This window comes from Peromyscus eremicus, chromosome 5 (genome assembly GCF_949786415.1).
Source record: "Peromyscus eremicus chromosome 5, PerEre_H2_v1, whole genome shotgun sequence".
NCBI lineage: Eukaryota > Metazoa > Chordata > Mammalia > Rodentia > Cricetidae > Peromyscus > Peromyscus eremicus.
Genome location: NC_081420.1, coordinates 65,379,247 through 65,393,602, shown reverse-complemented (window position 1 = coordinate 65,393,602; position 14,356 = coordinate 65,379,247). Strand labels below are relative to the sequence as shown.

The 14,356-nt window shown below is 41.5% G+C and overlaps 1 protein-coding gene across 2 annotated transcripts in view; it reads left to right on the top strand.

Annotated features, from left to right (window-relative positions):
* Cubn (cubilin) overlaps window positions 1-14,356 on the top strand; it is a 233,806-nt gene that overhangs the window by 63,149 nt on the left and 156,301 nt on the right. For both annotated transcript variants that reach the window (XM_059263605.1, XM_059263604.1), the window contains exon 27: window positions 1,903-2,090. In XM_059263605.1, coding sequence (XP_059119588.1) covers window positions 1,903-2,090 — 188 coding nt within the window. The remainder of the gene's footprint in view (window positions 1-1,902; window positions 2,091-14,356) is intronic.

The following is a 14,356-nucleotide window of genomic DNA, read 5'->3' as shown; positions in this document are numbered from 1 at the left end:
CTGCTAAACCAAGAGACTTAGAGATGGCTGAAGTTCAGCTCCAGGTGGTGGAATGCTCTAATGACTCCTGGTTTTCACTCACGCCACATTTCACAATCCTTTAATGAGACATTGGTCCAGCAAACAAACTAACCTCTCAGCCTAGGTTCTGTCCTCTGCCTTAATTTTATTAACTAGAGAAGCATGCATGGGGAAGATACATTCTTTCTTGTGGACCATATCTTCCCATTCCCTTTCTAGTCCACCTCCTTCCCCTGGCATACTGAGTTTTTTCTGTATAGCTTTGTTCTTCAGAAATCAATCATTATTTTATATGCAAACAGCTCCTTAATGCTCCATGGGGTGACCATCTGTTTGACTGCACATGTGGTAGTTCCTTTAATTTGTCACTGCTTTGCCTCGCTTTCTCTTGGTTATTATCAGGTTATTAAAGCCACTCTCTTTTTTTTTCTTCCTTCTAATAGTTTTTATATACACGATATCAGTCCTTACAGATAGAAGCAGAGGCTGGGGATGTGGATCAGCCGACAGAGTGCTTGCCTAGTGTGAAGCTCTAAATTCCATCTCCAACTCATCATAAAACTAAGTGTGGTGGCACGTATGTAGGATTCCAGTATTTGAGAAGTAGAGGCAGGAGAGTCAGAAGTTCAAGGTCATCCTTAACTATGTAGCTAGTTCAATGCTCGCCTGTGCTACATGAGCTCCTGCCCACTCCCCTCCCCCACCATACACACACACACAAACCCACTTGCCATTTGAAATTGGAGAGTGTGCGGACAGTGTGATTGGTGAGAAGTGAGAGCCACCTGTGTAGGTGTGGAACGCAGACTGTTGTTTTGACCTGGCCACCAGGCCTGTGGTTCCCGTCGCCTATGGGGGTACTCTCCCACACATATCTAAAGCAAAACATATTACTGAGAAATCCTCTGTTAACAAAAATGTAGCCTGAAGATTTTCAGAAAAATACAGCTGGTCATTGTGCCTGCTGCAGCAAAGGAAGAAGTCGAAGGGCCATACGCTATGTCCCCAAATCTCAATAAGTGGTGTCACCACATTCAGTGTGCAGTAGAAAATGTCTAGGAGCCACATTGCAGAGACAGCTCTTTCAATGTTTGTTTCCTCATCTTCTTTTTATTGCACATCATAAATAAAGAAATAGAAAATAATTTTTAAAAATATAAACAAGGAGAAGAGTGATGCATTTGCTTTGCTCAGGTCATTTCAGTTAGTTAGATTTGGTGCTTAATGCCAGGATTAGACACAGCTCGAACCACTTGTGTGGTTTTGATAAAAATCTTAAGAAAAGCCTACCTGTGATATTTCAAAAATCATTCATAATCGAGGCGTTTGATTTCTTCTTTCCTATTTTGTGCTCTCTCTGTTCACCCAGAATTTCATGATGAATAACTTGAGGGACAACAGAGTCTTTGCTGAGGCTCATACAGATAGCTGATGTTCTAGGTGTTACTCATGTACCATTCACAAAGGCCATATATTCCTAACTGTTGAGTTCAAAGATCATAATGTTCATTTCTTCTAAATGTTGAAGCTAGAAAACAGAATGCTCACCACATGTTTCTAAATACAGCAGAGAGATCAGAGTAGATCCAAGTTATTTGTCCAACAATAGATAGGAACTGGATGTCTATTTTAATGTAGCTGTTCCATTTTCATGACATTTTGATGCTTCAATTCACCTAAATATTATTTCACATTATTCTAAATGGAGTCTCCTTCAGCATAAAAATGCCATGCCGTGTATACATATATATTTATTAATCTAGAGGGAAAGTGGAAAAATGTTGGTGTTTTGTTAAATAGGAACTTCATATGTATCTCAGAGACATTATGATATGTGTAAGAGCTCTTCTTAACACTCATGGCTGTTTTTTTTTCCTCCAGTATGTGACAATGTAGTAATAGTGAATAAAACCCATGGCATCTTGGAGAGCATAAATTATCCAAAGCCCTACGCTAAAGATCAACGCTGTAACTGGACCATCCAAGCAACAAAAGGCAACACTGTGAACTACACATTTCTGGAATTTGAAGTGGAAAATGATGTAAACTGCTTCACAGATTATTTAGAGGTAAGTGTTCTGAAGCTCAATAAATGATTCCATGTTCATATCAACTGAAAAAAACCCTAAGCTAGAAGTTCTCCATCCTTTTCAGAATCAAACCCCTAATCACACCATGTGTCTGTAACATATCAACTATCAGTGTTATATGAATGCGTGTGTTTCATATCTCTCATTGCACCATTTTAACCTTAACTTAAAATTATTATCTTGTTTGTTGCTTTTATGTTTGATCTCTATATATAAGCGAAATGTTTGAATATATTTAATACCTAATTTTCCTGGTACTAAGTATTATTTTTATATTTTAAAATTCAAGTTTATTTAAGTCAATTTTCTGTTTGCAAAATTGACATTTTATTTGTTATAAAAAAACAACCATCTCTGACATGAATTCAAGTTTCTTAAGCAATCCCATGCAATAGAAGTTGCTTTAATAGTAAATATAGAATATGAGGCAATGTAGAATATGAGGTAATCTATTTTTATCATGGGAAATTTCATTTAAGAAAGTTGTTCTGATGACTTGTATGTGCAACTTTTAGGATTATAGATCTTAAAAATTAGGAAGACACTTACTTGGTTTATTTTAGTATTAATGTTCACTCGTGTGAGTATTACCTTAGATCTTGGTTTATACTCTTCATGCATCATACAACAACTTCATCTAAACAATTGGCATAAATTTGACATTGATTTTCCATAGTTAATAACATCACTGTTGAGTCAGCTGGCATATTAGCTTTATTTCCCTCTTTGCTGTTAACATAGAACACTGCTGTGTCTGCCTCCGCTGCTTTTGCTGGATATCTTTTCTGAAGTGTAAGGGACTGACTCTGACTATATATGTAGGCCGTGCTTTCCAAGGTTTCCACCAACTATATGACTTAGATTTTTAAAGATTATTAGTGAGGGTCTAGCTAGTGGCAGAGTGCTTGCCTGGAATGTGCCAAGTTCCAGGTTCAATGCCTGCTGAAAATAAATGATTTGTGACGTTTCAAAGTCTCCCCTGCAAAGACTTACAGAGTCAGCACTTGTAAGCTGAGGTCATATTCCCAGGGGAACAATCCTTGCAAACTCTCTCTCTAACTTTCTTTCACCAGTTTTACTAAAAAACTAATGTGATTCTACTGTTGTTTGAGATCACCATGCCTTTTCCAAGTACTACGTTAGCTTTAAAAACAAAGAAGAGAGAGCATCTTTGAGAGACTTTTGCTTGAAGTCAAGAATACAAAGAGATTCCTTTGTTTGGGGGGAAAGTTCTTTTGGATTAACAACAACAAAATCTAACAAAAACTTTATCCAAGTGTGATGATGCATACTTGTAATCTCAGCACTTGGGAGGCTGGGGCAGGAGGATTGTCAGCCTGAAGCCAACTTGAGAAATAATAATAAGATTCTGTCACAATAAGAAAAAAAAGAGCAATCAAGCAAACATAAAGCATCCCTCATTTTATATGTAGAAAAAAAAGTATGTAGAAGTAGTATTCACACATTAGAAAGCTATATACACTAGTTACCCTAAGAAAATAAGATACACTGCACAGCAAATTTACAAGCATGAAGTTGAATGGCATTTGTGGTTGTTTGGCTTTCAGGCTTTAGAGATAGGGTCTCCCGTTGTAGGTCAGGTTAGCCTCAAACTTGCTTGATAGCTGAGGTTGGCCTTGAGAGCCTATTTCTGCTGCCTTTACCACCGAAATGTTGGGATTGATTATAGGTGTGCATCATGGCTGGCTTATCAATGGTTTTAAGGTCCGCTTAACTTCCCCTCAAGTCAGATGCCTCCAGGAGATCAGGAACCACCTTGTTTCATTTACATAACTGAATTATACTTTTCTCCACATAGGAGATTTCACTCACGGTTTAACTAGCAAGTTTTACCAGTTAGGACTCTCATCCCATCCTGAACTCATGACTTCTTGACGGGCCAGCTGTCTGATACTTTGACCAAGTCCTTCCTTTACATTGAGACTTTGTACAAATTTGAGAAACTGAGATTAAATTGTCACAGCCATATTCAGCTGTAGTCTGATGACAGCTCTTAATGAATGAGGAAGAACTGAACCCCACACCAATGTTTTTGTAAATTCCGATACCTTCAGTACAGCCCTACAGCTTTGAGCACAAACCACAATATGCAACATGTCAAATGGGTGTGCAACCAGCACCATGCTCAGTGGGCACCACAGCTGGAATCTAAGGCAGTCCAGTGCAGAGAGCTAAAGAGAAGAGGAAGTGAATGGGACTGGTCTTTAGATGGGAGACACAGTGGGAAGGGAAGGAAATGAACATTTCCAGGAACTGTACCCCACTTCTTTGGACTTGCCTGGGGGTGCAATGGTAACAAAGCATCTCACCAGGTAATTTTTAGAGGTGTTTAAAAACTGGAATAAGAATGCCTGTTCCAACAGCTACAGAACAGCTCGTTAGAGGTCCCTTGTGATGGCTCGCCTCTCACGTTGCAGGCATGCATTTCTCTTGTGCAATGTGGATGGCGAAAGGGCAGAAATACAGAATGAGAAACAGAAGTTCAGAAAAGCCTTCCAAAGAATGACATTGTTGCCAGAGGGAAGAGATTGTTTTTCCATTGCTATAAGCCAAGGGGCAAGACCAGAGCCATAGCTGCAGAGGCTGGTCTATGATGGAAAAAAAAAAAACAAAAAACAAAAAACCCACTAACCATTTAAGGAGAAAAAAGCCACAAGCACAAAATCTCTAGCTCCCATTATTTTAATAACTTCTAGTTAAAGATTTGTTTTGTTTTGTTTTCCTTCAAGTGACTTAGCCAGTTCCCCAATGAGTGACGATTTCTGGGCCCAGAAATTAGTTATTTTGAAGTAATAAAACTGAAACTATAAAAAGACTGGATTAGGTCCAGTCCAAACCTCACTGGGAAATGAACCTACCCTTTGTTACTTTATCCTCTGGCCCAAACAAGACCCATCAGGCTTAGAAGTGGGAGCACAGGGCATTTGTTTAGGGAAGCTGGACATTGCCCACGCAGCTACGTGAAGTCAGTCTAGGGATTCAGTATATGTTTCATAATGTGATTTCATGTTTGCCCTGCGTCTCCATTTAAAAGACATTTCTAATAGGTGACTGAGGATATGGGGAGAAAGGGTAGATATAGGAGAAATCAGTACACTGATGTGTAAATACCCCTGGCAGGTGTTAGAGGTGTTAGGTCAGTGGGGGGAGGGAAGTGAGGGGAGTGGGGGGGGTTCAATGGTGAGAAGAGGACAGAGAAAGGGGGTTGGCTCAGTGAAATGAAGAGAGGATTATGGAAGGTGTAAGAGATTGTAGTCAGAGTGGTCAAGGGAGGTGAGGGTAAGACAGTTCATTGGAAGATTAGTATGGTTGAACAGGGACATGTTGTGGGTTAGCAGGAGGCAGATGGCCATGGAGAAACATAAATGTGCAGAGAGTGAGGTTTGACTGGGTTCTTTGCCTCAAACAAGTATAGGAGACCAGGGCCTCTTTTCTCTAATCCTCTCCTGTATTTCCTAAACTGGTTCTCAAGTGGCAAGCTTTCATGGGAGTCCCCCTCCACATGTTCTTCTGTATGCCAGAGTGTCCTAAACGTGGTGCCAGAACTAGACAGAACCTTCCATTAACCTGGGAAGAGATGCCTTCCCTGAGAGTATGTTATTTGGTTAAAATGTTCTTGGTCTTATAGCTAGAAGTTACATGAAGTTTATTACCACCCAAGTTAAATCAAGACCTGTAATCTCCCAGCTGCTTCTTAGGTGAACTGTTATAGCCGCTAAGCTTTGTGGCTTATAAGTCTTATTCACCTGAGCTTATACAGCTTAAAAATGTCCCAAAGGGCATTACTCCTAGTAAATTATGTTTAAATTTATCCGGAGATTTCTTCACATCATGATCCCCCTAAATCCACATTCATTACTCTTTAGACTATTATTCGTTATCCATTATCTATGGGCATAAAACTTCTTCAAAAAATCATTGATAAAGAGTTGGAAGATTGAGGAGGTAGGAAGGATCTGGAGGAAAAGAGGGAAGGGAAAAATGATCAGCATATATCGTATGAAAAAAGTTTACTTTCAATTAAAAGGTAATTGATAAAAATGTGGCCCAGGATGGAACCTTCTTCAAATAATCTCATACACTGGTTTTAGATTAAATGGATCTGTTGTTGAATATTTGGGAGCTGTCACTCTTTGAACACCCAGGTTATAATAATAGCTACCATTTACTAAGCATATATTATAGCTGGATAACACAGGAAATATTGTTCTTATTTTACAGGTAAGAAAAGTTATATAGATGTGGGTTTCCATAGCTAAAAATAATAGTAATAAGAGGCGGGTATGCTGAACACCAGGCGCTGTGCCTTGGGCCAGTGCCATTGGCTGCAACACATCTTCACACATCATAAATACTCCTTCATAACTTTCTGTTACCTTCACAGAAAGCATGAGGGGATGTCATGGGTCCCTCACATCTACAGTTCTGACACTGTTGTCAAGAGGAATGGATGTTGTTCCACCATGTCTTTTTCACAGAAATGGTCTTTTACTATAATAATCATAATTTATTTGTGTACACTAAAATTACTTTCAATGTCTGATTTAGAATATTAGCTGAAATTCCTGTCAGTCTCACTCACTTATGAAATGTCAGAACAAAACTTTTCTGTATTTACAAGCTGAAAGACATTTTCTACAGAACTTGGGCAGTTCTTCTTGCGTTCGTTTTTCTGTGTTATAGTTACCATGGGTGCATTTTACTTACAGAAAGACAGGTGAAGGGATTATTAATGTTTGCTGTGGGATTGCAGCTGTGAGGGGCATAGGCCACACAGGAGAGCCTAAGAGTCCAGGAAAGGCCCAAGAGTGATCTCTCCACCCTCTCTCCTTTTGTGAAGCTCTGTTGCTTCTCCATGACTGTTCCCATCTCATCCACTTTTCTCCAAAAGCTCCACAGAGTTTCTATACCCTGCCATTGCGAGTTCAACATGAACACTGAAGGCGTGCCTGTGCAGAGGATACCCACCTCAAGCACTTAAAATCAGTGGCTCAACGTTTAAAACTTAGCAGCCAAGGTGTGGGTCTAGCTTGTATACGCATGGGCAACTCTCGAGGTGGTATGAGCAGCCTTCCTCACATAGGATGACTGTGAGCAATGGCAAAAACTCTGAGCAGGATGATGTCTGCTGTCATTCTAAACTATTTTACAACAACCAAGAATCCACTAAGATGACAATTTCTCTAATAAGTACACAGAATAGAGTTCATTAATTCCTGGAAAGATTCAAGTAGCTGACCTATCTCCTGAACTGAAATGTCTCTTTCTCCAGTTTCAAACTAACGCTCCTCTACCTCCTCTGTGTCAAGTTCCTCCTTGTCTAAAGGCATCCACCTAGTCACCTCAGTCATCATCTTCTCACTCTAATCATAGCTTTAGAAACTAGGACCCTTTTCCTAGTTACAATAGACCCCGATGTTTAGCTGATTTGTACGCATGCTCATAAGGATAGTCAGAAAGCTTCCCAGGTGGGTCGCTTTCTTCACAGGCTTCCCCTTTTGTTAACTCTCCGCTCCCATGCCATTTCTGACATAGGCGTAATTTAGTTTTTAATAATCTGTCACTTACTTGGAATTTTCTTTTCCCTTCCTATTCCTCCCCTTTTAAGAATTATCCTTTCTTTCTTGACCTATCTTGAGATAGATAGCCTTCTAGATCACTTTGAAATCAGAGTCACCCAAATCTTCAATTCACAACTGACATACTCAGCTATTGTCAGTCTTTATGGACAGTTTATCACGTGATTCCAGCATTTTGTCACTTCCAGAACAACGACTACTCCTTTCACAGCAACAGTGCATCTAGAATAGCACTTGTCTTCACTTTCTGAGAAATAAGCATGTAAATAATTCAACAAATCCTATGGTTTTGTCAAAACAAGATATCAAGCAAGTGCCCACATGGCTGACTGGTCTTCCAATTGCCGTTTCTGCAGCTCATGTAGGTTCTGCAGTGTGGTGTTGACAGGTTTCCTTCATAGAGGCTGCTGCAGTCTAGGAAGTGGGGAGGTGGCTTGGTGAGTCAGAGCACTTGAGCACAAACACGAGCGCCAGAGTTCAGATCCCACAGCACACATAACACCGTGGAAAGAAGAGGTGGAAGGCTTGTTGAGGCAGATTGCTGGGGTTTGCTGGCTTCCAGCCTAGCTGAGAGAAATATGAACCTCAGGTTCAGGGAGAGACTCTGTATAAAATGAATTGCTAAACAATCTTATTAATAAAAATAAATCCCGAGCCAGATATTGGGGTGATAGCTGAAAGATCAGAGAAACAAAACAAGCCACAGCCAACCTCACCTTACCAACTCCTCAGCCTCCAGAGCGTGAGTTTCTGTTTCCTCACGCCTTATATACCTTTATATGTCCTGCCATATTACTTCCTGGGATTAAAGGAGTGTGTCCTTCCCAAGAAAAGACATGAGATCTCAAGGGCTGGGATTAAAGATGTGTGCCACCACACCTGGCTCTGTTTCCAGTGTGGCCTTGAACTCACAGAGATCCAGACAGATCTCTGTCTCCTGAGTGATAGGATTAAAGGTGTGTGCCACCATGCCTGACCTCTATGTCTAATTTAGTGGCTGGCTCAGTTCTCGGGTCCCCAGATAAGTTTTATTAGGGTGCACAAATAAAATATTATTACAATCCTGCTTCAAAAAAGGCAGAGAATGATAAAGAACACCTGATATTCTCTTATGGCCACCTCATGTGTCCACAGAGTACCCATACATGTGTACATACACACATAGATAGATGATAGACAGACAGATAGATAGATAGATAGATAGATAGATAGATAGATAGATAGAATTTTCAAAGAAATTGCTGTCTTTATTGATTTAAAAAATTACATTTTAAACTGGCCATTAAATCTAGCTGCATCCCAAAATCAACTAGGGATCTTATTAGATAGAGAAGCATGTTCTACGACCCTACCTCAGACTTCACCAGAACCCAGGAGTATTCCAGCAGAGTAAGGCCCCACAAGCCTTTGATCAGCACCAGAGATCACTGTCTATAGCCTGCTCTGTCACGACTGATGGCAGCATCTTCATTTCAAAGCTCTATTGGGAAGTTACGGCTGTTCTGATAGGTAGCTTAGTATCTACCTTTGTGTACAATTAAATAGTTCTCTTTAAAGTGAATCTTACTTTCTCATAGCTACAGGAGTACTTGTGTTCTCAGAAGGCCTCAGATGTTATTGCAGCTACCACATCACATAAACAATATCAGCTTGATGGTACAATGCTTGTATTCGAACTCTGAATTTTGATGCTTATACTTTTTTTTATTTGGCGTCTTTGCCACTCTGGTCTTTGTCTTAGGGTTTCTATTGCTGTGATGAAAGACCATGACCAGAACAACTTGGGGAGGAGAGAGGGGTTTTGCCTTACATTTCCACTGTTCACCACTGAAGGAAGTCAGGCAAGGACTCAAACATGGCAAGATCCCGGAGGCAGGAGCTGATGCAGAGGCCATGGAGGGTGCTGCTTACTGGCTTGCTCCCCCTGGCTTACTCAGCCTGCTTTCTTATAGAACCCAGGACCACCAGCACAGGAACAGCATCTCCCACAATGGACTGGGCCATCCCCCCATCAATCACTAATTAAGAAAATGCCTTACAGCCTGATCTTACGGAGGCATTTTCTCAATTGAGGTTTCTTTTCAGATAACTGTAGCTTGTGTCAAGTTAACATACAACAAGCCAGCACAGTCTTCCATCCCATCTTTTCCTCCCTTCCTGTCCCTTTTCAACTTCAAGAAGTTTCAGATTCTTCCTGCTTGTGCTGGTGCCTTCTGTCAAACGCATTTCCCTCTAGTGTGTAAAAATCTCTTTCATCTCTTGCCAAATCCTTCCTGATGTCATTCATCCTGCTCACCAGATGTTTATATCATTATATATTTCACTCTCATGTCCTCTTTTCAATTGCAAAACAACCACTGTACCACGGAGACTGTCAATTGCAAAATAGTTCATTCAATCGAAGAATGGATTGAAGAACTCATCACCAATGTCCCTGGATCCTCCAGTTTGACACCATACTCCCTATATCTATGTCTTGAGCAGTATTTCCCATCCCACAACTGTGAATCACATGGTAATTACCCACTGCAGTCACAGTTGTATTTGTGAAGAACTCACATAGACTTGCTGGTGCTTTACGCAACTGTAGTTCATGTCTCAATCACATCAGAGTCATAACAGGTATTCTTAGTTTTCCATGTAGTGATTCATGAACATAGACACAGGGAAGTCACTTCAGGGTAACTACATAGTGATATGCCACAGAAGTTGGTAGATGTTTCACAAACAGGAGCTTTGTGTTGTAGTGAATTAGGAAAACGCTGAGTTAGACACAATTCGGTAGGGTTGGTTATTTTGCTTTTCACTGGCTGTGTTACTTCTTCAAGCTGTCCCTATCCTGATACGCACTGCTCAGACAGGAGGATATAATTTAGACACCTAGGCTGTGGAGATGTAACTGCTTATCATTAGTTTCTCACGTCAGAATGGATGACACAGATGTTACCATGTCACACAATGAAGGTTCTACCGTAGGCTGTGCTATCTGCTGAGAGGGGAAGCTAGTGGGTGCTCTGAAGCCCTCAGACAGGGAAGCAGCCAAGCTCTTCTGAGGGCTAGAGAAGGCAAACTTGGGGAAGAAGGGTACCCAGGTATCACAAGGGATCAGGATCGACAAGGGAAAGTGTGTCTGCAGACCTGAAGGTAGATTACAGGGGCCTCCAGGTGTCTGTGGGAAGGCCAAGAATTTCAGTGTTCTTTTTCTGAACAGCAGGTCTCTCCAGGGAAATAGCATATTCAGATAGGCATTCTTAAGAGTGTAATATTTTCTTTATATGAATACGTGTATGGTTGGTTTGTTTTTTGTTTTTTGTTTTGTTTTGTTTTTTGAGCCAGGGTTAGCTCCTAAATACTCTTGTCTCAGCCTTCTGAGTGCTGGGAGTACAGGCAAGTGCCACCATGCTGGTTTGAGATAAACATTTTTTAAAGATGATCCTGGCTATTTGAATAATATGGGGACCCATTAAGAGCTTGCTGTAAACAGTGAGAGCAATGGGGCCACGTCTTATATTGCTGTGAAGAGAGAATGTTCCAACTGAGGAATTTTAAGAACAGTTTAGGATTGCTTTCTTGGCTATTCTTCTCCATACTCCTGAAGAGAGCTTAACCATCATTCTTGACCATTCCAAGTCTTCTTAGGACATTTGAGGAAGATGTTTTCCACCCTCATTACAACATCCTTTCTTGAAAATGCCATCTGTGTTTTTCTAGCTGACTGGCAGCTCAGTCTAGTGAGGTCTGTCTTCCTCCCCCAGGTCCAAGGTTGGGCTGTTCAGCAGCTCCCACGGTTCACTCTGGCTACCTTTGACTTCCATGTCCCCTTACTGTGGGAGCCCGTTCTCGGGTTCCTCGTGGCTTTACCCAGCAGGTCCGAATAGAGGATGATTAGACCACGGGCCTAAGTGCAGGTGTCTGGGATGGTCTGCACTTGGCTGTGCTGGGGGAGGAGGTCTCTTGCTCCACCCCTTGGCGTCTCTATAAAAACCCTGGGACAGAGACAGTCGGGGCCCGTTGGAATAGGTTCCAGGCCCTCTCGAGGCTATCCTTTATTTTCTATCTGTTTATCTCCGCGATATTCTCCGCAATAAATCCTTCTATCTAATATTTCCTGCTGTTCGCACTCAAGAAAACTCTGGGGAACTGTGGGGGTGGTTGGGTAAACGCCCCACAGAATGGCGCCATGAACAGGGACTAAAGAAAAAAGAAAAAAAGGGTCTAAAAAAAAAAGGGGGGAACTAAAGACAAATGAACAGGGACTAAAGACAAAGTAATAGGGACTAAAGATAAAGGAAAATAAGTTTTATTACAGAGTTTTTGGCGAAAGTGCTGAGTTCAGCCCTGCCAGTGGATGAGGCATGCCGGTGTTATGGAAAATATATATTTTTTATATATATTTTTGAGAGGCAGGGGTTTTATCCTCGAGAGAAAAGGAAAGCGGACTGGAAGGATGTCCGATGCTGCAGCGAAATTCTCTTCTGTCAAAATTTTCTATCTTCTATCCCTTTCTCAATTTCTATCTGTGAAAAATAAGTATAAGGTATAGGGTAGTAAAATAGTGTAGGAAAAACTTAGAAGTATAAGATTGTGTAGAAAAAAAGTAAGGCAACTAGACAGAAAAACTCTTCAATTTTCTAACTTTGGGGGCTCTGAATGCAAACTGGGGGAAAAATCTTTCTTTGGGCTATTTGGGTAGTAAAAAAAGCTCTTTGAGCTTATGGGGAAGAAAAAGTTTCCTATGGAAGCTTTTGACCTGGGGACAGCTGAAATGCTAAGTCCAAGCGGCAGGAGAAAGTGATTTCTCCCTGAGGCAAAAATGGGGATGTAAAAAGCCAAAAAGTTTAAAGTTGGGAAGTTTTGGGAAAAGTTGCTCTTTCTCTTGGGGGGGGAAAAAAAACCTTTCTCCTAAAGCTTTTCTTGGAAAATTTGGGGGGAAAAAAACTCTAAAAAGCCTTCATCTTTCTCAAAAGCTCTCAAACTTAAAAACTAAAGCCTTTAACTTTCTCTCAGAAGGACAAAAATTAGAATCACCTGAAGATATTAGTATGGGGACCACCTGTGATTAGCTCTAAGGGAAATACAACAAACCTCTTAAGACAGCAAAACCTCTAAGTTCTGTTTTTCAAGCCTTAAAAATTGTCCCTGCAATGCAGGAGGCAGGGACAAGTTCCTAAAAACCTCTTCTAAGCTCTGTCTCTTCAAGCTAGTAAAAGACAGTGGGTCAGAGTACCCTGAGGGAAACGCTTGGGAGAGTGTGGGTAAAGAGCTACAGAGAGCCCAAAAGGGCAGGAAACTTTACCTGAGAAAAGAAAAAAAGCCAAGCTTTTCAGTTACAGCCGAGCTGAGGCATCAAGGGTTTTGTTTCTGAGTGAGCGTCTTTGAAAAGGTGCTCCTAATTGTCCTAACGCAAAGATCCCCTGAAGCATTGTATCCTCACTTCTGACCAAAAACCCAGAGGCGACTGGCCAGCGTCTCTGAGTTGGGGTGCATTTCGGGGATACTAGGGTTCCTGCAGTGGTAAACTTCCTGGAGCACAGAGCTGAGGCAGGAAGGTGCAGGACCCAGGGGAAGATTGCCAATGAACAAAACTAAAGCCAGTGGGAACAGCACAGTTGTCTGCTTTCCTACAAGTCCCAGGTTGGTAGGTCCACTGCTGCAAAAAGACATCTGAAAAAAGCTTTCCTATCAGTAAGGACCTTTCTGGGAAAACAGTAAAGCTGAACTGTGTCTGAAGCAGTTGTGCTGCTGAGTCAGAACGCTGTCTGGGGAAAGAGCCCAGCCAAGGCAGAACAGAACTATCCAGGAGTAAAGCTTTCTTTTCTGTCAGAAAGCACCTCTTAGAGAAAAGCTTTGTTTCAGCTGACTCCCTGAGGGGTGATTGCCTCTGGCATAAGCTCTGTCCTTGAGAACCCAGACAAGCAAATGCAACCCACTGGGGGACTGGGCCAGGTGAAGGTCTGATAAGGCAAAACACCTGTCCTAATGGGAGTTTAGAAATGGCAAAAACCTCCCTTGTTAGATTTTCAGTCTGTATGCAAACCACATAGACCCAGAAAACAAATGGACAAAAAGCCCCTACCTTCAGTAGCAGGGAAAGCCGCCACTGTAGTGTTGGAAACTGTTTCTGGGGTAGAGGGGATAAACCCAAACTGGGAACTGTCTGGGAGAAAGACTCTGAAGAAACAGAAGGGACCGATTCCTCCCCAGAAAAATATGACCTGAAAAAGCTGCTAGAATTTGAGGCAGATTCGGAGGGAGAAAAAAAAGCCCCTACTTCCAAGGGCAGCTAGCAGAGGTACAGAGCCGCAGATACTTGAAGCTCTGCATCTGGGGAAGGAAGGAACAAGCAAAATGAGATAGATCAGTGGGAGAAAATCTCTCCGAAAGAGCTATGGAAAAGCTGTAGTGCATGATCTTGTTTTTCACTGACTGGCTAAGACAAACACAAGCCCCGAGGAAAGTTGCTATCAGAAATTGCCCACCTCAATGCAGGCTAACGAGGCAGGTGCGGTTCTGATTTGGGGGCCAGTGTCAAATAAAGGAGAGACACCTGCTAAAGCCAGTTGAGGAGAGAATAGGAATCTCCCAATGTCCCATAATTGAAAATGTAAAATGCCTGTTCAAATCTCCCGTTGCAAAAGCAAAAAA